The sequence below is a fragment of the Agelaius tricolor genome, unplaced genomic scaffold (genome assembly GCF_023055355.1).
Source record: "Agelaius tricolor isolate 1412-34295 unplaced genomic scaffold, bAgeTri1.0.p SCAF_34, whole genome shotgun sequence".
Classification (NCBI taxonomy): Eukaryota; Metazoa; Chordata; class Aves; order Passeriformes; family Icteridae; genus Agelaius; species Agelaius tricolor.
Window position 1 is genome coordinate 2,003,667 of NW_027269294.1, and position 24,356 is coordinate 2,028,022.

The 24,356-nt window shown below is 41.1% G+C and overlaps 1 protein-coding gene across 1 annotated transcript in view; it reads right to left on the reverse strand.

Moving 5' to 3' along the window:
- The window catches only part of RNF150 (ring finger protein 150), a 109,564-nt gene that overhangs the window by 39,343 nt on the left and 45,865 nt on the right, over nt 1–24,356 (reverse strand). The window contains exons 2-4 of the mRNA XM_071452443.1: nt 8,214–8,464; nt 2,152–2,223; nt 1,673–1,755 (exon numbers count right to left, since the gene is read on the reverse strand). Of these exons, the coding sequence (XP_071308544.1) occupies nt 1,673–1,755; nt 2,152–2,223; nt 8,214–8,464 (406 nt within the window). The remainder of the gene's footprint in view (nt 1–1,672; nt 1,756–2,151; nt 2,224–8,213; nt 8,465–24,356) is intronic.

Below are 24,356 nucleotides of genomic sequence, written 5' to 3' on the forward strand. Positions count from 1 at the left end.
ATCAAGATGTAACACTCTCCTATTCACTTCAAAGGAACAGAAATGAATCCACTTTTTGTTTTGGATGAGGAGATGAGATTGAAAACAGCAGAAAGAATCATGAATACCATTTTCATGTTTCAGAAGTTGAAACCCATGCAAGTATGTAAAACACTGCCCTTGCAGTTTCTGTAGCAGGAAAGCCAGGGCTTGGTGAAATAGCTGCTTGAGAAACATCTTTGAGTTTTTATAACTCCAGACTGCTAAGGCTCAAACTGTGGGTATTTTACAAGACAGTTCTGCTACTGCTACCCTTTTAGCATGAGTCATTTTCTGGGTGACCTTTTAAGTCAGCCAAGAACTAAACACCACCTGTTAACTCTGTGTTTCCTGTTCGCTCTGCTTGACACAACGCTCGTGGATGACAAAGGCTCATTGAATTATGAGGTGGGACACAAGTGAAAGCTAAAGCTTAGACATATATTTAAGCTGTTGTAGATCTACCTCAAAACATTGCCTGTCTCTATCATGCAAAATTTCCAAGCTTTATTCTGCTTCTGTACAAACAGGCTTGATGCCAAACCAAGGTCCACATTTTCTGGTAGTTTCTCATTTTTCTGTATTTCTGCTTCATGAAGTGATGTGTTTGTGTCTGCTTATAGAAAAAAAAAAGAGTTCACATGCAATTTGTCATTGTGGGGAATCTACAGTAGGTCAAATTTGTGATTAATCTGTTGCTTTGTGTTACCCACTTAGTGATGGCAGTAAACAGATTTAATGAATCACATGAACTAACAGAAATGGACAGCTTGTAACATTCAAATATCTACTAGGGTACAAAACAGCAGGAAAATAAACAAGTATTTTGGTTTCTCAAGCCAGTGAACATGACTCAGGAGAAGAAAGAAGTTCTATTTAAAAAATAAAATCTCTGCTCTATATGTGCAGCACTTTATATGTGCATTTCTATGGAAATCAAGCACTTGCTCGTGCTCTCCTAGGGGCAACTGATCCTAGGAAATTTCCTGAGAAATTGATTTCCTTAGAGAAATTTTCCATTAGGTAGCACTTCACAAATGACAGTACCATGGCACAAAGATGAATACAGCTGTTAGGGGTGGCTAGAGGCTGCACTCCTGTGCCACATCCCTGGGGGTGGATGTGCTGCACAGGGCATCTTCACACCAGGCATGTTTTACTCCCTACATCTCTTTCTATGGCTGCGGATTTTTTCTGACAAAAGTCATCTTTTTCTCAGGCCCAGGACAGCAGAAGAAGCAGCTCAACGGGGAGCAGGAGGCTGCTCTATCCTTGGCTGCTGTGGCCAGGGCTCACCCTCAAGTCAGAGGCTAATCCTCCTAAGGCATTCATTCTAATTAAAAAAACAGTGAGGAAATCACATAAATCAAAACTTTAGTTTAAAAATCCTACTGAAGACTTTATTATAGGCTCAGGTCAGACAAAATTTCTGACTACCATACGAAACCCTCAGGGTCTCACCACCATCACTAGTTTCACTTCATGTTGAATAAAGAGGCATTTCAGATATCTTTACCAACAGATTCGGAATAGGCCAAAATAATAAATTCACCCTTCCCTCCCCGAGTTCTCAGGTAATCTCATCAATGTGAAACTGAGAGCAGAGACTGTCTTGAAGTAGAGATTATTACAACTAAAAGCACATTCAATTTACCTGCAAGGCAATATCCTGACAACATCATTGGGCTTGTAGCCTTCGATACAAACCGCACAGTTATCAAAGTCTGGCTCAGTCTCCTACAGGAAAGAGAATATTCATCATATTTATTTTTTATTTTGTTAGCTAATCTCTTCATACAAGAGCCTATGTGACAAAGTAAAACAGTCACTGAAGCACACTGCAAATCCAGTAATGCATTTCACAACCAGCAAGTCAGATTTTCTGACATGTTTCCAGCTGGAAACTTGCACTGGGAAGCATGCAGATTTAGTTTGTATGTTTTAACTTTCAGAATTTTTTGCATCTTTAACCAAATCACCCCCTCTCCACACTCAGTTTCATCCGTAACTTGCTTACCAGCACTCCTAGCTAAATAAGCAATTGGCATTTCTCTTCTGGCTCATTGCTCCAGAGGTCTGAAGGAATCCTCAGCACAGAGTTTAATTTAGGTAACAAGCATTTTGAAAAATTACCTTGTCACCTTTCCTGATGGTCCTGACTTGCAGCTTGCTGATTGCTTTCTTCGCAGCATCTCCAAGCCGGCGCTGCAATACAAAATTTACCCTTAAGCAAAGAGCATCTCTTCATGCACAAATCAAAACTTTTTCTCCCTAGGCTTCTTAATAATTTTAACTACATGGAACAGGATAGTGTATAAAGAGAAACATAATAATTCATAAAAAGGGCACAATAGGTGTTTGACACTGCAGCAGTGTGTACCAAGGTAGGTAACAAGTCCATTATTTGGTTATCCTACTTCTTTCCTCTTTTTTTAATGACACTTGTTAAAAAAAAGATACTGGGCAGTTAGCAGAGTGAAGGCTGAACTTTATTCTTACATAGTTCCATAAGTAGTTCATGATCTTAAGCAGGATACAACTTCTGAAAGTGAGCTGTTACATTTTTTAACTACAAAAACTCTGAATAATCTCTCCTGTCTTTTTTCCTGCAATACAGAGCTGCCTATTTTATAAAAATGAGGTGGAAGCATCTGCAGTTTCTTACAGGTAAAGCACTATATAGTCCTGCAGTAACATCCTGTCCATACATAAACATTTACTCATTCTTTGCCTTTCTATCATTTCCTCCAGTGGACCATAAAGTTATTACCACGTGATGTTTCTGACTGTTCTCCCGTATTTCCAAAACACTGTTACTGTGCTGGCAGGGTCACAGCCACCAGGATTAAAGTATGTAATAACAGCCTGACACAAAACACCCTGTCCTCAGACACTGCAAATGGACATGTCTGCTCCTTGCAAGAGGCTGGGAACACTGCAGGGCAGTGCACACAGTCACTGGTCTGCACCCTATGCTATGCAGCTCCTTCCTGTGTCAGTGCTCCAAGGACCTGGCTGCTCACTTGTGCTAATCCAGCAACAAGGCAGTCTGGAGGCAGACTCACAGGCTGGAAAAGTCTTTGGGAGGTCATGTATTCCCACCCCCTGCTCAAGGCTGGATCAACTTCAAAGTCAGAGCTGTGTTAGTCAAGTTTTGACTATCTCCAAGAAAGGAGATTTCACAACCTCTGTGGATAATTCGTTCCAGTGCTTAACCAATCTCAGCCTTTTTTCTTCTCTAAACATACTAATGGAATTTCCCTTTCTGGTAATTTGTGACCATTACCCTGTGCACTTCCAGGAAGAGGCTGATTCTGACTCCTCTCTGACCACCCTTTCTGCAGCTGGAAGCAGAGCCCTTCCTCCTCCTTGGCTCCCCACCCAGCTTAGTGTGCTCCCTTCACCCCTCCTCAGATGCCACGTGCTTCTGCCCCCAGACCCTGCTTTGGGCACTCCTCATTTTTCTATGCCTCTCTCACATGGTTTCATGCAGCAATGCCCACTCCAATGTTTTCTTTACAACAGTTCATGATACAGCATGTTCCAATTTGCCACCAATAAATGACTTGAACTCTTCCCTTCACCTCCTTTCCCCAAACACATTTCCAGCCATGTGTTGCTAGGGAGAAGAGACAGTTAGGGCCTTTGGTGATCCAGAAGACATTCAACTTTCTGAGCTGGGAAACTCCAGTGCCAGAGTTCAGAGGGGCCTGTCAGCAGGAAGGGTTTCCAGCTGGAGGGGGTGAGAGCGTGCGGCCAAAAACAGAAGAAAGTTTGAGGTAATTTATAAGTTGAGACATCAAACAGATATGACCACTACATTGCCACTTTGGTCTTCAGATTCAATTAAAATCACCAGATTAAATTTAGAGGTTAAGTTTGTTGGATTGGAAAGGCTGACAAAACACATGCAATATTGAAAGCAGAGTACAATTTTAGATCTGGCTAAAGAGGTGAAGACAATCTTGGCTATCAGGAGATTTACATATGAGCTTTCCAGCAACTTAATTATTGCATGTGAAGGAGTATCTTGTAGTTAGACAGCATCTCCTCCTGTGGTCCATCTTTCTCAGAGTCTCCCTTAAATAAAAGAATCAAGGAGAGTTGGAAACATTTCTTGTCAGCTATTTGGTTCTTTAATGTAAATCAAAGACAGACTGATAACATACAGCCAGACAAGAGCCATTATGTCATGCTTCAGAAAGTGCTTGTGATCCCTTTTTATCATTATCATTACTTTAATGAATGAAATGGCTCAGTTCTTTTTTGCACATTCTTGAAGGGGAAAGGACAAGATTAAAAACTCCTGTACATCTTTGATTTGATTGCTTTCATGTTTGCTTTCTCTTATCTATCGTAAATAGATAAGTTCATAACTTACACGTAAATGAGAATAATTTAGTTTTTGAAAGAACAGGAATTTCTTGGTCTAAAGTAATAATTTCAAAGGATTCTCCCATTTGAATGCAAGGCATGCTATCAATAACCAATTATTTTTCCCAAAAGATAAGAGGCATTACAGCAGTTTAAGTGTTTAAAGTGAGGCTTAGAGATTTACAGTCATAAATCTCATAATCTCATTAGCAATGCTGCAACATTCAGTACTGGACTGGAAGGAGTTAAGCATGTCAGATGCAGTGGTCTTGAGGAGATGGCAATGCTCATTAAAAAGGAAGGACAGTCCCATGGAAAGGACCACTTATGTGTTCCTGAGAAAGTAAATGACCGTGGATGCTGTGGAGGAGAAGCTACAGTAAGTGCTTCTCCCTTAATGGCCTTGCTGAACTATCATCTCTGCAAGGAGATCACCTTGTGCCTTGTGCAGAGTGAGCTGCACCACCAGCATGAGGCAATGGACACATCTACGCACACACAAAGGCTGCAGACTCCATCATGGGAAGCATCTTCCCAAATTGCTTCCAAGATTGACATCCCTATTCAGGGGCCCAAAACTCTCATTCCAAGCCACAGCCACCAGTATTCCTTCTCAGATAAATGCTCTACATGCTGACAGTCACATACTAAAGATTAACCTGGGACACACAAGATCCTCCTCAAGCACAGTGCAATCACTACCTGCTTTGGCTTCCACTATCCTGCAAAACTTGAGTCCAACCAGTTTCAAAACAACTGTGTAGAAAGCTTCCTCTGAACAAGAAGCCAATGAAAAGAAGGGACATGGAAAAATGTGGTAAATAAGTCTGGCACTGAAACATCATCCTCTCTTCATTTTCACATCTCCCAAACAATAAAAAGAGAGCTCTACTATTACTGGTGAAATATGAAAAACTCTGACAGACTGACAGGGTGGGTTTGTTGTTGTTGTAGCTGTTTTTAAGTCTGTGCCCTGGCTGTTACAGGGCTGTAACATCAGGTCATATTTTGCTGAATTATTTCTGGAACTTAACTTGTCATGTAATTCTAATTCTGCTTCTAATTAGCTCTACAATGTGATATTTCTTGATTTAAACAATTTCCACAGCCTTTTACAAAGTCTCTCAATTCTCTCATCTTCAGGAGCCCTCCAGGAACATGCTGCTGAGGAAACAGATTTTCTTACACAAATTTATTCTCTTCATGTCGAAAAGATTCATCATCAAGGCAACCACAAACCTCCTGCACATCTCGTTAGGTGGGAAAAAAGGTTCAATCAACGTGAATATTATTAACTATCTTCTACTTCCATATGTAATGTACAGTTGTCTGTGCTAGAGGTACTCTTAAAAATTAAATGTATTAAAATAAAAATTGATATCTCACCACGTTTGTAGCTGACACCCTGGCTGTAGGTGCACAAGCCCATAGTGGAAGACAATTCTGTGCTCCACTGCATTGATCCTCAGCCAAGTGGGGATGAATAGACCCTGGCATTCAGCAACAATCTTTGAATTCCTGATTCTCCACTCATCAAAATCAGGCACCTAATTGGAGTAAGCTGTGTCTTCCTTCTGGCCTGTGAACTTAGATTTTGCACACATGATGAGTAAGAGTGGTGGCTGAAGATGTAGATGGACTCTGTCCAGGTTTCATCTCACCGTGGAGTCACAGGAAACGATTCCAGGAGATTTTTCAGTCTTTCTAGCTGCCTCTCTCAATAGCTGGACTCATTGCTTTCTTGATGGTAACTAAATCGCTTTGTTTTGGATTTACTGCTTGCTCAGAAACTTACTCCTAGTGAAAGAAGGGAAGTGGACCTGGAGAGTCACCAGATAGAGAAGGACTAGAGAAAAGTGTTTATGAGGCCTGACAAAAGGACAGTATGATTTTAATCAGAAATTGGTGATCCCATCCTTGAACCACAAGAGAATGTGTCAAAGAAAAAGAAAACCCAGAACCTGATGGAAAACAAAGAGGAGCACTCATGGCAAGGGCAAGAGCAAGCTGAACTCTTCTGAACAACCTACATCATTATATTCCATAGCCAGGACTAAAAGAAACAAAACTAAAAAGCCACAGCAACCCATTAACACAAATAATAGACTTTTGTTTGTATATTGCTACTGTTTTCATATGGAAAGAGCTAATAAAGAGACCAGATGTCAGACAAAACTGTATGAAGAAAACTGCATGAAGACTTCCTAGGCTGCCCCTTATAATTGCCCAGTTTTTCCCTTCAAAATAATAATATTAATAATTAATAATATGTAATTACTTAGGAGGCTTCCTTTCTAATTCTTCTAAAGAACAGAACTAGTATAATAACCAAGTTGTTAAAACCTCTCCATAGGACAACTGCTTGTGCACACGTAGGTCTCATTCAAACTTTGGAAAGAAAATACTGAAAAGGAAATATGTTTGAATGTACAAACACACCAGTTTCAAACTATAACATATTACCTGAATGAACTTCCTATTTTGCTGAGTTTCATGTTTATGTATGTCTATTTACACTGCTAAGCTGCCTGTATAATTACTTGACTGAAAGCACACTTACTCACACACACAAATTAGGCACGCATGTGGCTTTTGCAGACAAAGCATCTAAAAATTATCACAGACGTTGCAGTCACAGTGAATCTGCTGCCAATGATGTTCAAATTCCAGCTGGGATAGTCTCGTTCTTGCTATCCAAAATTCCAGACTGTATATTTAAATGGAAAATACATTCTTTCTGTCTGTAAATACAGAGCAGCTGCTCTCTATCTCAGAGAATGCTTGAATTTCAATGGGGGAAGGCGAGGGATTCCTACACGTCAAGTATTTGTTACAGAGGGTGTAGCAGGGCTTTTCTCTACCAAGTGATAATTCATACTCTGAGTTTTACCTTTCCTGCAGAATAAGCCAGGTAACCCTCCTGGCCCTGACAGTAATTTATTGAGGGTTCAGAAACCTCTCTGAATTACAGTGCATTTTTTACAGTGCAGTAAAATGGTTATCTCTTCAAATTTCATATGTTGATAACATTTTCTACTGTACCATTAGAGTGAAATGTACAAGCCTCAGCTTCCCAGTTCTGCTGAGATAGTTGCATCTGGCCAAGAAATTATTAAATTTATTATTATTGTTGCTATTATTATTCACTGCTACATAAAGATGGGCAGCGCTTTACAAAACCACTGCTACTGACTTGTCTTCAGCTCTGTAGGCTTTTTATCTCTTTCATGGGCTTTGGACAAGATGCCAAAACCAATAACAATGGTTTAATACCATTAGTGGCTATCACTACAGTCCTGTTCAGTGATCATTGTCAAATGAAGAGCGACATAATTGTCTTTCTAGCCCAAGATCCTTCTAAGGAAGCATTAAAGTGAGAATAGGTTTTTTTTCCCCTTTCCTCACTCATCAAGAACATTGCTTGACACACACATACCTCACAATGTTTTAGTCAGCATTTTGATCTCAAGGGTCTTTAGTTATACACATTGCTATGACATTTGGCTATATGTACCACAACAATATTTTCACAAATAAACATCACCTTTCTGTCTATTGTTTTGTGCTTTGCATAAGGAAAACAACCTATAATACACATACATTATTAATTTCTGTTTTTTCTTGAATCCCATCTATACTGACATAAGTTTTGGATTTTCCCAGTCACAGTCATTTTAATATTCCTATTCTTTTCACTTTCTTGGGCTTTCTTTTGGTTTTCTGTTTTTACTACACATAGACAATTTCTTTCACTTTTACTTCTACAATAAATCCCGTGGTGATCTTTTGGAAACACAATGAGTTACTCCAGCCCTGCTCACCTGATTTCTGTCTCTGGCATTTGCGTAGCGGAATCTCTGGATGTAGTAGAAGACCAGCCACGCCAAGGAGATGATCATCAGCACAATGAAGGAGATGGAGACGAACACCACCGAGGTCCGGCTGACGTACTTCTGCAGGTTGCGTGTCCCGATGGTTATGTACATCATCACAGTAATGTTCCTCTCCAGGAGGCTCACTATCTCTTTCCCTTTGGGCTCAGGAATCATTATTGCTACAACATCTTCTAAGCCTATCACACAGAGAGAGAAAAGGAGCCTTAAGTAAATCAAGTGATCACCAAAAGGCAATCATAGAATCACACATTATCCTGAGTTGGAACGGACTCACAAAGATCAATGAAGTCCAACTCCTGGCCCTGCATTGGACACCCCAAGAATTCCACCATGTGCCTGAGAACTTTGTCCAAATGCTTCTTGAACTCTGTCAGGCTTGCTTCTGTGACCACTTCCCTCGGGAGGTTGTTCCAGTGCCCAACTATCCTTTGGGTGAAAAGTCTTTTCTTAGTATCCAACCTAAATCTCCCCGGACACAACTTCATGCCATTTCTTCGGGTCACATAACTGCTCACTTGAGAGAAGAGATCAGAGCCTGCCCTGCTGCTTCCCCTCCTGATGAAGTTTTAACCGCAGTGAGGTCTCCCCTCAGTCTCCTCCTCTCCGGGCTGAACAGGCCAAGTGACCTCAGGCACCCCTCACACAACTTCCCCTCCAGGCCCTTCCCCATCCTCGTGGCCTCCTTTGGACACTCTCCAATGGCTCCATGCCTTGTTTCCATCGTGGCACCCCACAGTGCCCCCAGCCCTCGGGGTGAGGCCGCCCCGGCGCAGAGCAGAGCGGGACAATCCCCTCCCTTGCCCAGCTGGCCGTGCTGTGCCCGATGCCCCCAGGACACAGCTGCCCTCCCGGCTGCCAGGGCACTGCTGACTCACACCCAGCTTTGCATGGAGCAGCACCCCCAGGGCCCTTGGCACAGCGCTGCTCTCCAGCCTCTCATTCCCCACTCTGCCCCTGCAGCCAGGGCTGCCCCATCCCAGATGCACAATCTGGCACCTGCCCTTGTTGAACTCCCTATGGTTGGTGATTGCCCAGCCCTCTGATTCATTCAGCTTTGGCAAAAAAAAGAACAAGAAATCTGTGCTTTCTTCTGCTCTTCCCTCCTGTTTACCAAGAGGGAAGTCAGATGCATCTGGTGAAGGTTTCAACTGAAACCAGATACACAATGTGTTTCTACGTACTAATCTTGGTGACATACGTAAAATGTGTTCCATGGGTTGACATAAACACAGATTTCTAGCACTACTGAGGCTTATCTGGATGACAGTGCTGTAAACACTGCAAAAAGAGAGGTACACTGCATCCAACACTCCATATCCATTTATGACAGTCTGTTTTGCGGGGTCATGAGTCTGTCAGAGAAGCCCCTCCAAACTCTGCATTCAGATCAGAAACACTTCCAGTCACAGACTCCCACACGGTTTCACAACCAGAATACACCAAAGCATCACTGCTCTTGCACCAGGCTGGCAACCAAAGAGCAGCTCAACATGTTCCCAGTGGCTCCCCACAGCCCAAGGCCATACAGCAATTTGTGACTCTTTCCCGGGAGCTTGACTCTCCAAGTGATAAAATTTACAGTCAAGGTCACTGTTTAATTCCACAAAAAATTGCCTCTGCAGCCCAGATCAGCCCCTGACATAGCATGCAGCATGGCTCCACAAGGATGCACGTCAGCACTGCTGAGGCAGCAAATTCCCACTAATGGGATGAAGCAGGGACTTCCTACAATCCTGCCAAGCCTTCTGTCATGACCCTGTGAACTGGGCCCTCCACTGATCTAGCTACCCTCAACTTTACACTGGCTTTCCCCTCTGTACAGCACTTTTTGATGTTACTTTCATCAGAAATTGCTGAAAGTATTTTCTTTTTAATTTTAAATCCCCTGTGTACATGAAATATATGTGGTCTGAAATTATCTGGCAATCACCAGGTTGTTAAATGCCTTTAATGGCCTCACAAATAAATGATCACTGCTTTACAGTTTAATATTAGGGATATTCTGTTCTTTCACTTCATGGAACAAGCATGTAGACAATTTTTACACCTAAACTATGTTTTGCAATAGCCAATTGTTCTAAGTAGCTAAGGACAGACAGGGTGTACTGTAATGTAAAAATGTGCTAGCAACAACAGCAAATGAAATGATCACAAACTGGCATTCAGAAAGGTAAAACTGGGAGTGTCTGAACTCAAAGAGCTGTGCTGGGGTGGGGCCTCAGAATTTGACATGAAATCCCAGGAAATCGGCTGATGTTGTTAATCCCATGGCTGTCTGTAATTTTACTGTGGCAGGAGGAGAAAGCACTGCAGTCATGGGGCATTCATGGAGGTGTGGGAGGGTGACTTGCATTTTCAACAGCATCCCTCTCCCTCCAAGCTGGTACCCAATGTGAGCTTCACCAGTTCAGCACTGTATCCTGGTCTTCAAAGTCCAGCTCAGATATTTCTTCACTAAGAAATCCTGGGAGGTATGGACCAGATTTTCAAATGGATTTAGATGCTGAAGGCCACGAGGTGTTTGGCAAGACTTTGGATATACACATGGGGGTGGTGTTCAGCAGAAAACCTTAATTGTGGTGGAAACTTCATAAAATTCTGCTGGGTGCCTGCATCAGCTGGAGGCACTGAAATAGCTGTGGCAGACTGCTGCTACTCAGAGAAATCTGCTGTGAAGCTGGGAACTGAGCCCTCGTCTCTCAAGGCTCCGAGCACAAGAGCAAACACCACCCCTCTTTCTCTCAAGAGGCTTCCCATCATAATACTTCCCTGATTATGAACAGGTCACTCAAGGAATAGAGAGGATCAAACGTTTGGCTGAGTCAGGAGTTTTAGATATTCATGACTGGAAACTTAACCTTCCTGCTGATAGTACAAAGCATTAATGTTTTTCTGCTATTCCCCTTTATTTTTTTTCTAGCAAGAGTCTACCATCAGAAGTCAAGATAAATCTAGCCTTGCAACTCTTCTGATACCTATTTATTACAAAAGGCTAATGCAAACATTACCCTAATGGCCTAGGGAAAATTTGCCAAGTCTCAAAGTGGCTGAGAAGGGCACTGGTGCCATGCCAGTAATTTTCCTGCAGTCAAAAAGAAAAATTGTCTGGAGCAGGGCTTAGCTGTCCACATGACTTCCTTTGTTCTTTTCTCCATCTTTAAAAAAAAAAAACAAAAAAAACGTTCTACAGAAAAACTAAAACACCAATCTCATGCATAGCCAAAAAAAAAAAACCCCACAGTGAAAAATTCCACAGCCAATATTACTGAATTTAATCAACTGCTCTCAAAAGCCACCACTCTGTCCAAATGGCTTATCCAGTACTGACCTTGAACATCATGGTCAGTACAACCTAGGACGCTGCATGGATATCACCTGAAAGCTCATGAAAACGGAGATAGAGACAAACCCAGCAGAAAACACAGGCAGTATCTTAACAATTTAATCATCTTGAATCTTGCACATCTTAAAAAACTTTAACAATGTGTTTAACTATGTTCAATTATATTATAGTTTAATATAGCTTTAATATATTTCTGGGCACAGGACACTAAGCAAATTGCCATGGATATATACTAAATAAAACTTTTTCAAAATGCAATGTAGAAGACTATTATTCCAAGAGGAAAACAGCTGCTTTTACTTATTCAAATCCTTAATATATTAAAATTTCAGGCTATCTGGTTATTTTCTTGGAAAATATTACCATTTGTAACGAAGAATTGTTGGAAAAAACAACAAAATAACCAGAGCAGTGACAAATAACAATCAGATTTTTTTTTTTGTTTTACTGATTTTATGATAATTTCTCCAAGACATTATAGAGAATGCTATTTATCAATCATGCTATTAAGCTATGTTTTAAATCTCAAATATGTTCACATTAGGAAGAAAATAAAAGAAAAATAAAGTAATTTATAATTTATTTTTCTTTTATCCCTTTTTAAACAAAATATTTGTATTATCTCAGTTTCACATAAACTGCAACATATGTAAAAAGTATGCAAATTAAAGAAAGGAAATAACATAATGAGACATCAGTGTTAGAGGGGCATTTTTATGCCCCAGTACACATTTTCTCAACAGATTTAAAAAAGAGAAAGGATCTAGTAACATGTACTGATGCTTCCCTGGCAAGTTAAATGCTACCCCTGCCTTTCATTAAACACACCCACAGTGGGAACTGCATTTTGTGGCACTCTTGTTCCCTAATACATTTCTTTTCTTTTTCTGGCCAACATTAATGCAGAATTTGACATGAATTTTTAAGCTGCTGTCAGGATGAATCAGAGATCCATAAATCAAATGTATTTAGGCTGCAGTGAATGGATTTTATTCTTCTTTTTTTTTGGCTAGGAAACATTTAACATATCAGTGCTCTCTCCTAACGAAACAAGTAAGGCAGAAATTACAGGCATTTGGGATGACTGAAGTCATTTTACCTTGCTGAAGCATCCCTGCCTAATTGAATATTTCTGGGTGGAGAAAATGCATGCTTCGGAAAAAGATCCAGAAGACCCTCTCCAAACCCACCCTCCCCATGCAGTACTTGGCCATGGAAGTACATTTCAGCAGGTAAGACTTCATGCCAAACCTGCAAGCTTCAAGGGTAACCATCTATTCACTAGTGACAGAGGAAATGAAAGACTTGAGTGCAGGAAAGTGGCTTTTGTAGCAGAAGTGAACAAGTTTTACACCCACAAGATGTAGATAAATGCTACACCTTAGCTGCAGGCTGTGCTTACAAACCTGTGATATTCCTTGATTTTGCTCTGGGAGCTTTCAGAGGTGACACTAAACACAGTCCTCTCTTCTCATTAGCAGTCAGGCCCAGCAGTGGCAGGGCTGCTCTTTTAATGCTTTGTCAGTTTTTGATGGAGACTCTAAAATGTGGTCTTTCTGACACATTTTAGAATAGGCAGTTTAATTCTTCATGCTTGGCAACAGCTAGAAGTCAGTCAGAAAAGTTAACTGAACTATTTGAATAGAATTTCAATTGGGGAGGCATATAGAGTCTTCTCTCCAAGATATCCCATCAAGATATAAATAAAGATTTGTCTTATATTGTAGATCAAAATCAAGAAGTAAAGATTTTTTAAGTGAAAATCCAAATACTATTCTGAATTCAGAAATTGCCCTGACATTGCCCTGAAATTGCCCAGTGTTCAATCTGACTCCAAGCCCAGGAACAGAAGCTTTACAGGAAGGTGCAAGAGCCTAAGAAACTCTTCCCTACTTCTTGAAGAAATGATTTTGTTTTTAGGAATCCGTGTCAGTAACCAGCAGCCATTGTAAGGGTGAAACAGACCCAAATCTAACCAACTCCACATCCCACCCAGGCTCAGCCTGCAGTCCGTGGCAGCCCCAGGCAGTGCCAGGGAACTCAGTGATGGTGGTGGTGCTTTCTGGGAGCTCAGCAGTGCTCCCTCTGCATAAGGACTCACTGTGCTGCCAGCCACTGAGCTCTCCTGCCACAGCTTGTGCTGCTGCCTCCTCCCCTGGCAATGGATTTTGCGCTATGGTCTGGATGATGGGTAATATTTTAAAGCAAATTTGGAGCAAAGAACAGACGTTTGTTAAAAAAATACTATTTTTTTTCCTCTCCAGAACAGCAACTCAGCTGAAAAATTACTGCTGAAGAGAACGAAGAGGACTCCATGGTGATGGTGCTGTGGTGATTGTCTAAGCTACAGCCAAGAACAGTCTGTTTGGCCATCAGAAGATACTACCTTCTGTTGCAGATCTTGCTCTCTTTGAAAAGAGTATTGCTTTATATTTGTGTCTGGCATCTTTCCAATGAAGTTACATGAGAAATGGTATATAGCTTAATGAGAATGCCCATATGAATTGCCCTAATATCACAGAATCATAGAAAAGTTTAGGACCCAACCTCCCTGCTGTGGGTAGGGATGCCATTCACTAGATCAGGTTGCTCAGGGCCCCACCCAAGCTGGCCTTGAACTACTATCTCAGTTGCAGAATGTGCCCTTGAACTACTATCTTCATAATTGCAACAAGGGTTCCAAGTCTTTATGACCATCCACTGAGAGCTCAAGTTCAGTTCTTCTATTCTGCACAGTGCAATTATAAATTGATTAGAATAACAGTTGATACCTGTTTTTCTTAGAAAAACCCAACAACTTGCATTATGTTTTTGCGAAACTTACATTATGTTTTTGCAAACTCAAAAAGTTCATTTGAAAATCAAAGCAATACTTTTAAAAATCCGATCTCTGAGCTTCACCCAATTTGGAGAAGAAGAAGCAGCATAATATTGTTTAAACAATGCCTAGACACTTATGTAGGCAAACAGGGAAATATTACATTACAGGTAAGAAATCAAAGTGGGTTTTTACCCACAGGACTGTTCCCTGCAGGAACCTTTCCCTACTGGGCATTCAAGGCATTGGCCTCAAATTGAAGTATTAATAAATGATACTACAGGAAAAACATTGGCAGGAGAAGAGCAATATACAGTAAGTGGCAGTAATACACAGTCAACACATCATGTGTCACAGGTGAATGACTACAGACTGTCATCTATAATCTCTTACATAAACTGTCTCAGTGCCAGAGGACTGGAAAGGACACTAATTTCTAATGAGGTTTCATAACAGATGTGGGCAGCTTGTCCAAAGTTATTCAGTGAGATTCCTCACCTAAGACTCTTAAGCCAAAAAGGCAGTTCTGAATAAAAGAAGAAGGGCCTCATATCAGAACATGAGGGGTTAAAACACAGGATCTAGGTGTTCAAAACATCCAAGAGCAGCTAGGTACAAAAAACATGTAGGGATCACAAACTGCTGAAGGCTGGGAGAGCCATTCTGGATAGGTAGGATTCAACGTTTACCCGGTGCTTATTCTCTTCCCTATGTAGCTGCTGTTCACTATTATGAGAAACATCATCTGAGACACACGGACCTTGGGTCTCAAACCATAGATTTGCTTTCACACTAACTGGGAACTGAAAGTTTTAACTCCTGTGGAGAGAAGAAAGATTAATTCAAATCACAACACCAAACCAACAGGGCCAAAGTCAGAGGTCTGGTTATACCAAGAAGTCTCTGTCTAAGCTGAAATAGGGAAACCATACCAGTTTCTGAGACCAGTGATGAACGAGGAAGGACAGGGGCTGAGGCACTTGGTGCCTCTTGCTTTTGAAAGCCCCAGTGAGGGAGTGAGCCAAGGCAGAGGGCTGCATTTCTGATGTGGAGGCAGGAGGGTGGGCTGATGGCTCTGAGCTCTGCACCACATGCCCAATGTCCAGCTTCCCCCACAGGAGGACGAACACAGCATAAAGCAGAGGTGACTGCATCCTCCATCAACCCTCATGATGAACATCACACTTGGGTCCTGCAGATGGGCCCAGCCACCTCTTCTCTCAGTGCCATCTCAGAAAGGTGTTACAGTCCCCAAGGGCAAGGGGCTGGGGAGGTTTTAGGCAGGATTTCAGCCTACAGTGTGGGAAAGCTGCAGAGCAGGATGCAGATGCCTTTGTCCACCCACTTCTGCGATCCAAAGGCACTGCCATCCCCCAGGTACCCCCATGCAGCAGCCTCTGTGCCCTCACGCCCATACAAAGCAGGAATGCTGCTGTTCTCTGTTCCCACTGCTAAAACTGAGACACATCAGGCAGCCCTTCCAGGGTGTCCAGCCTGAGAAGAAACAAATGCAGGGGAAGGCCAGAAGCAAATACAGCCTAGCAGCTCATAGCCCTGTTTAGGTGGATATCAAGCTACTGAAGCTATCAGAACACAAGATTTCACCATATAAGAGCTTTTCTTTTTTTACTCTAGAGCCCTTGCTTTGCAATGATGTAGGAGCTTTCATCTCCTCCCACCAACATTTCCAACTTGTTTCCCTTGTATGTTATAAAGTAGAGAGAAATTTCCTTCAGCTTACTCTCTCACTCATTTCCCACTTCACCTTGGCACTGCTAGCCCTCGCCTTGGTCCTTTACTCTCCTTCCAAAACATTTAACTATAAATCAGGTTTCCTTTAAAAGGCAAATGCAGCAACCATGGAGAGAGCTGTGACACCTTTTCCCTACAGCACTGCAAAACGAAATTCTTTTACACAAACTATTTTTTTCCTTAGACAATCTTATTGCTATGAAACACTTGTTATTGCAGAAGCACAAGTATCTATTAAGATAATTAAGTCACACATAGGGAAAAAAGATGTACTGATGTAAATGACTGACTACAGTATTTAAGTAAGGAATATAAAAGTTTGTTATTCTCCTGAATTGGACAACAACAACCTCCAGCAGAGCTGCTCTTGGTTAACTTCTTTTTGATGCTAAATCAAGGAGAGGCAAGATGCTTCTGACTGTGATCTTTCCTGTGCAAAGCAGCTTCAGACACTTTATTGCTGTTTAGGGACAAAGAAATTTCTGTTCATGTTGTTGCAATTGGTGCTGATCTTGCCAAGGCTGTAAGAGCTCAGAATATATTGACTTTCTCTAAATGTTATGCAGCAACTGCAGCAAAGGAAAAAGAAGTAAACAGCTACAAAGCTCACAGAATCAAATTCAGCATGATAGCTGCATTTTTCCTGGGCCTCTTTCCTACAGCATCAGCTTGTCAGCCTGCTGAACTAACCAGTGCTAATGAACCAATGTAGTGATACATATTCATACTTAATTACAGAAAACAGGTTGTTCTTCAAGAGGCTTTCTTAGATCCCAGCCCAACCTAAGGCACAAATTGTCAAGATCTGTTATCTTAACCAGGATAGTGCTTCATTATAATTGTAAGCCTTTGTACTGAAGACCTCCCCAGAATTTTTCCTCCTTTTCTAAACCATATATATATACTGCTAATGGTATATGCCACTGGTTTTCTGTATTGGAATCTGCTCTGGGATACTAACAGGTTTTTTATATGTACCAGGGGTCAGAAAGACTCCTTCATGCAGGCTTTACAGCTCAGCTATGCTCCAACTCAGACCAAAATATGCTACAGGGATAATTTATTAGTAAAATACAACCTTTTCAGAGTTCTGGCAAAACACACCCACTGTCTAAAGCAGAAGCTGCTTTGTTATTTTCAGTGGAATTGTGCCAAAAGAAAATATGCCTTAAATAGCATCTTATGTAGTCAGGGTAGAGTAAAATGCAAACACAAACCAGTTAACATGCCTGGTGCTTTTAGAAGGGTGTAAATATATATTCTCTACACAGAAAAAAAATGCTGCCATTATTATAGAGATTAATCATTTTTTACTACATGCATTATTATGAAGCTTCTAATCTAAACTTAAGACACTGAACAGTGGTTTTTTTCATGTACTGACCAATCCTGCCCACTTACTCATAACATGAAGAAAATATTAGTGGCATATGCTACATAAACAATATTTTCCCCCGGAGAGCAGAGAATCAGGAAACTTCCAAGCCATTAAAACAGGAAAAAAAGAGAAGAAGGCATGTATGCAAAAATATAATTTCAACAAAAATGCTTGTGTTCCAGTCACTGGTTCCCATCACTGATCCAAAGACTGGCACTCTATCAGTTCCCAGGGCAAGTCCCTCCAGTTTCAAAGGTGCTGTGGCACCTGCAAGCTGCAAGTGAGGCCTCTCCCAGCACCTCCTAGGCACAGCAGGTCATCCCACCAGTGAGCAGAGCCACCTCAGCACCCCAACTCTTGTGCAGGACAGCTCAAGCCTAGCCCAGCTTCCCTGTGATCCCCACTTCCACAGTGACCAGGAATGGGACACCGTGGGCTGCAGACGGGAGATGAGGGAATAAGGGATGCTGTTCTCCTGTTCAGAGAGGCAGGACTATGCACTTCTCCCTCCTACACCATCAAACCTGCCAGTCAGAGCAGCCTTGCAGGGCATGTGTCCTTCTGTTCCAGGGAAGATGAATGAAAATCCCCAGACCAAGAGATTCAGACAGCTCTGGCTGAAGCCACACAGAGCACATGGCTCTGTATAGGCTGGAGTGGTTTGTGGTTCAAAAAGCACAGGCTGAAAGAGTAAAGAGCTAGAAAAGAGCATGGCACGTCTGCTGTGGCTTCAGGCAACATTGCTGGGCATACTCCAGTTCAAGTGACCCTGAATTAGCTGGACAAGAAACAGACTCAGAGCAACAATCCGGAAATTTCATAAAATTACTTCAGAGAATTTCCTCTTTCCTCACTCAGGGAAATAACAGTGTCCCCAGAGGTACAAACACTGTTTTGATCAGTCTGAGATAAGAACAATGAATTAAAATGAAGCAAAAAGAGAGGAAAAGAGGGAAAATAAATGGTAAAAAGCAAAACAAAAGGATAAATAAGTAACATCTCAGGCAGAAGGTGAGGAACATCAGCAGAGTGAAATAAGCCAAAGCTGAGGCAGCATATCACCAGCACATGTTCAAACCCTCCAACACTGCTGATCATCCCTCAGTGCTATTAGATTTGTAGGAGAGTTTTCTATACCTCTACAATATGTGCCATTATCTCTCTCTTTCCTAAGTTGAGTGACCCCTGTCTTACTCAGCCATTCCTCATATGGAAGCCATTCCATACCTTTGAACACACTTTTCCATATAGGGTTTGGATAGGTTTGATTAATAGTGGCTCACTTGCCAACATTTTTGTAGTTGCTGCCACCTGAAAAAAGGGTTCAATTTTTCATGTTCAGTTTAAGTTCTTGCCACAAGCCTGATCCACTTTCTTTGTCATCTCCTGTTGGTGTGTCACAGGGGAGACTGATGCCACAAATTTTTGCACCTTCTGAAAAAGCAGCAGTTGAGTTTTCATGTGGTAGCTAGACCTCATTTGCTTTAATCTGTGATAACAAATAATTCCGAAAAGTAGAAAGAAATACTGAAATTATTTTCAGTTCAAGCAACCCTTTTCTTTATATCTTCCCCGCTCCTGGAAAAACACATATTCCTGTGGGTCCAGCAACAGGGACCCTGTCTTAATTCATTTTTCCTCAGACATAAACACAAATAACAAAGTCTCTCTTGGTTTTTGTTGCAGAAATCTTGTTTGCTCAGGAACCTTGTTAGGGAAACATTCCATTTTGAGGATGGGGCAGAGCTGCTCAATCTTTGGCCTTCATTTTCAGGCATTATGGTAAAAAAGCTCATTAAAACCAGGAACCTATTCCATACACTGAAATAAAGAAGTAAAATCAGTATGAATCAGACAAAAATCAGGGCAAAAGTCTATTGTGTGGGTAATAAAATTCATCTCCTTTGTCAAGAAATCAAGTTTCACTTTATTAGTCTCTGTCACTTTCAGTTTTGCAATTTTCCATCTGTCCCTACAATCCCTTAGAGTAAGCAATACTTAAAATGTCTAATAAAAAAGAAAGGAAACCAAGCAGAAGATAAACACTAGGTCTTTCCTATATGATGAACACATTGACATAGTTAATTATCTACACCAATGCAAAGAGATCAGAAAAACTTTTAGGAACTATGATAGCTCTTGGAGTAAAACAAAGCTCTCAGTATATTACAGGCCTTTGTGTACATCCTGGGAAAAGGTCTGGGGGGGCAATAAACTCCTTTTTAAATATGGTGTCAGGGTTATCTACGCACAAAATTTAGCAACCAGTTGGTTTATGTGATAAAAACGACAGAGGACAACACCAACACAGACATAATTAAGAACAATTGGGACAAAATTGAGAACAAGCCCTCTAAAACCAATGGCTTGGGGTGGCAGAGGGTGTTCTCAATTAGATTTTTGGTTTGTCTGGGGTTTCTTTTACCCAAATGAACTATCTTGGTGTTAGATAATATTCCTCTGACTGCCTGATTCAACTCCCAGCTCTGAAGTGTAATGAGGTTTAACTTTGCCTGCTGCTCTTCAGTCTTTTCCTAGAGGAAAAGAATGGCTGAAGCCTCTACAGTCCTCTCTTTACCATCACAGCCCCTGAGCTCTCTCTAGGCCAGTCTTTAGCAGCAGCAGCCAGCAGAACTAACCTGGGCCTGGCACCATGGACTGTGCTGAGCCAGCACAGGCTGCCCAGACAAGCTGTGGATGCCCCATCCCTGGAAATTTTCAAAGCCTATCCCACCAAAAGGCTGGATGTTATTCCTCAATGATGCAACAGCATCATCATCTCTCTGGAGTGGCTGTAAGCGTGGGCAAATATAAACAGAGTGAGACAAAGTGTCCAAGTCACAGAGAAAAAACAAGGAGACTACAGCTCTGGTTTCCCCGACTCACCCATGTCTACAAATCCCACTTTTTGGCTCAATTAAACCATAGGAGAGAATAATCCAACTCTCTGAGGACTCAACAAGAGTTGAGGAATATAAGGAATATTTTCTGATCCTTTAGTTCTTACATGTGTTTTCTGTAACTCCCAACACATACCTATTAATATTCCTGAGGAAAAGCCAGCCCAGCCATTTCCCACAACAGAGTCTGCTTCTTACAAAAATAGCTCAATAAAGCAGAACAAGTGGCAGGGGAAGATGCCAGGGATCATCTGTGGCCCTGCACATTTCTAAATGCACTTCTTCAAGCACGGTGGGATTTCTAAGAACAAGGAAGTCAAAATGGGATAACAAATCAGGGGATAAAAAGACAAGACCAAAAAAAAAAAACCCAAAAAAACCCCAAAACAAACCAAACAAAAAAACCCCCAAAATCAAAACAAAAAAACCCCAAACCCAACAAAACAAAAGCAAGGGGGAAAAGGCAACTGAAAACTGGCAAGTCTGGCAGAATAGCCAACCAAAATAAAATCTGCCATATCAGGGGTAGAGTTCAGAGGTAACCTAGTGGCAAAGAAAAGTACAATCCTGGGATTTATAAACAGAAAACAATGAGCAGAAGCAAAGAAGAGCTGAGAGAAACAGAATAATGGAAATGCTTGTGGCTGTGGAGAGGGTTTTTTGTAGAAACCTTGTCTTGGTTTGAAAACCATAACAGACCTGAAGAATTCGAGGAGCTTCATTGAAAACAGAACCAGGAGATGACTTGATAATATGTGTACACACAAAATGTGTATACAGATACATATCTGTATCTATATGTATGTATATGCACATTTGGTCTGAATAAGAGGGTCTTTGTCTACATTGGAAAATGTATAGCTAAAATATTAAGATAGGCTTTTCAACTCAGAACTAAATCACAAATAAATGATGGAGTTTTAAACTGTGAGAGTGATTAGACAGGGAAAGATTATTTTTGGGAGGAGCAGGCTGGCTGAAACTTATCCTTAGTAAACAGATCAGATTAGCACAATGCAAGAATGCCTCTGTGATATTTTAGATGTGCACCTCGGCTCCTCAGAAGCTTTGAAACAGAGATGGTTAACTTCCCTAGTCTTAGGTCAAGAACATTCAGCTGAGAAGAAAATTTAACAAAACACTAACTTTTCTGTGTCTCTTTCCACATGGACACAAGTCCAAACAAGGGTCCAGCAAGGGTGCATACGAGTATGAGAGTGTGTGTGTGCTTGTGTGTGTGTTTGAGTCACCACTACTTGTCTTGGCAACTCTAACTGCCACTAGGATTTGGGCTTAAAGGAACACAAGTGATAAAATGAGATTATTTGATGGGAAGTTCAAGATCACCAGAGGCTGCTGTTCACACATGACTCTCACTAATGAATTCCTTCATGTTTATTATGGAGCTGGTCATCCTTGGCTCCAGGAGTGTGACTGGAGAGGCACCACAAGTTGCACGTTACCAAACCCATATGATCCAACTTGAGCTCAAGAGCAGAAAACCTAATTCAGAACAAATAAAGACATACTGGAAAAAAATTTAAGAAAAAGGAAAACTCCACAAATGAAACACAAGAGAAGTGCTTTTTCAGGCTTCAATGAGACGACTGAACTGTGTGAACCCAGAAATAGCTGGCAGTGCTCACCAAACCTCAAGCTCTGTGAGATACACCCACCCTAAGCTAAAACTACACATCCAGCCTGAAAATGTTTTGAATATGCAGGCCCTCTTACAGATGGAAAAAAAATAAAAAAGAAAGAAAAACAATTTCCAACAGCATGTGAAAGTCTAAATGTCTTGGAGAAAAATATTTGTATTTCTATAGAGGCACACTGTTTATCTTTGCTGACTTCAGAAGGAGAAAGTCACTGGAATGCTTTCTAATGCAATACAGAGAAACAACTATGCTCTGGAACCTTATAGTTCTGCAATCCATGTGGAGCTTGGATATATAGCTTCTCTTAGAAATCTTTTTAATGCACACCTTGCTATGACAGTAATATAAACATCTCAAAGGTGCATTTATATTAGATGATAAGTAAATGCCATATAAACCTTATTTTCTCACCTAAATCAGGAAGGAAAGGTCTGTACTTCCAGTCAGAAGTCACCTTTTCTCCTTAAAGCTGATTCTCCCAACAATGAAATGAAAGTGAAATCCCCCCACTGGCTATTGCAGAACTGGTCACTTTGGATGTAAAGTCAGCTGTGGAAGGGTTACTGAAGGGATGGGAACACAGCTAGCACCACTGAAACAGCTGTCAGTTCTTATTTATACACTGCTCTTTAGACAATAGGTTTTAATAGACTGGCTCACAGGCCTTATTTTCCCAGCATAGGATATGAGCAATTCTTACTGATTCTGTATGGAAGTTACAGACATCCTAAAGAAAGGAAATAGGGCCCCAAATATCCTGGCAGGTGTAAGAGCTAAATGTTTTCTTAAAATCCTGAAGTATGTCCAGCATTGTACAGGTTGTCATTTTCAGCAAAACAGAAGTGCAGACTTCATGTAGCACCACTTTACACAGCATCTGAATGAATCAATGCCAGGTATATGCTTTAGCTAAAACAAGTCCACAATTTTATTTCAGAGATGCAGTTTCCAAATAATTAATTAAAACAAGTTATAATTATTGAAGAAGATTCCCCTGGAGATCAACAAATCCCTCTTAATCTGATCAGCATATTATTCTTTTCCCACTGTCAAAAGCATGTGGGGATGCTTAGAAAAGGGTTGTAGCTCTGATGTGACTTTCAGATGTAAGGTCTGTATTTCTTTCAAGATGCCATTATTTTTACATCACTATTATCAAATTTGATAGAGCTATATACTTCATATTTGAATGATACAGGGAAATGAATCTTCTTTATTCTTCCATTTACTGCTTCTTAGCCTTTCAGGTATTCACATGGGAAATGACTTAAGAAAAGACACAATTCAAATCTAGCTGAGATATCTCCGACCACATTAGGGAATGCAGGATATACACACCACTCCATGTTTCTGTTGATATATGCTACATTGGGCAAAGAACATCTTGTGTTTCATAAAACCACTCTTTGGAACACCAGACTGATCTCCTTCAGTGAAAATATCAGCTAAAAATTTTTATTTCAGGTGTTTTTCTTTGCAAATACTTCCAGTCCGTTTCTCCTGGAATTACCTTTATTCACAGGGTCTTGAGACATTTACTAAGCAAAGGCTGGAATGAAATCAAGAACTAAGACCGTGTTAGCCGCCCTGTGGGAGATTCTCTGCTCAAATGAGCAATTACTGCATCACTCCTATCTATTACCCAGAGATCAGCCTGGTTTCATGGGAACAGTCACTCTGACACAGAGTCCTGCAGAGCTTGAAGAGATACCAGATCCTCCAAGAGTACAGCTGTTTCACCTATACTTCAACTGGAAATGTAAAACAAAGTTTGCAATAGTGCACTGCAAAAAAACCTGATATTGTTCAGGCAGTTAATGCAGAAGGCTCAAAAATATGGTTCTGTGGCTCTTCTGGCATCATTCTGCACCCACAGAAGGCATGGGAGCACAGCTCTGCTAAGAGGCTGGACTTAGCAGGTACCTGAGCAGTGGCTCAAGGCAAGGGCAGCAGCAACCCTGGAGCGTGTGGTCACTTTCCATCAAAGCTGTGCCTGTGCAAAGAATCAAAACTCACAGACATTCCCAAAAGATGACAAATTTGACAATACAGGGATTGTTGGAGGTCAGGATTTTTCTTTTTTTTATCTTTTCTCTCCGGGAATTTTCTTCCATTCATTGCCCGAGAGATGTAATGAGGACAGGGGGCAAATCAGAAAGAAGAAAAGAAAGGACCTAAAACTGATTGAAATTCTTCTCTTAACCAGAATTTTGGTGGTG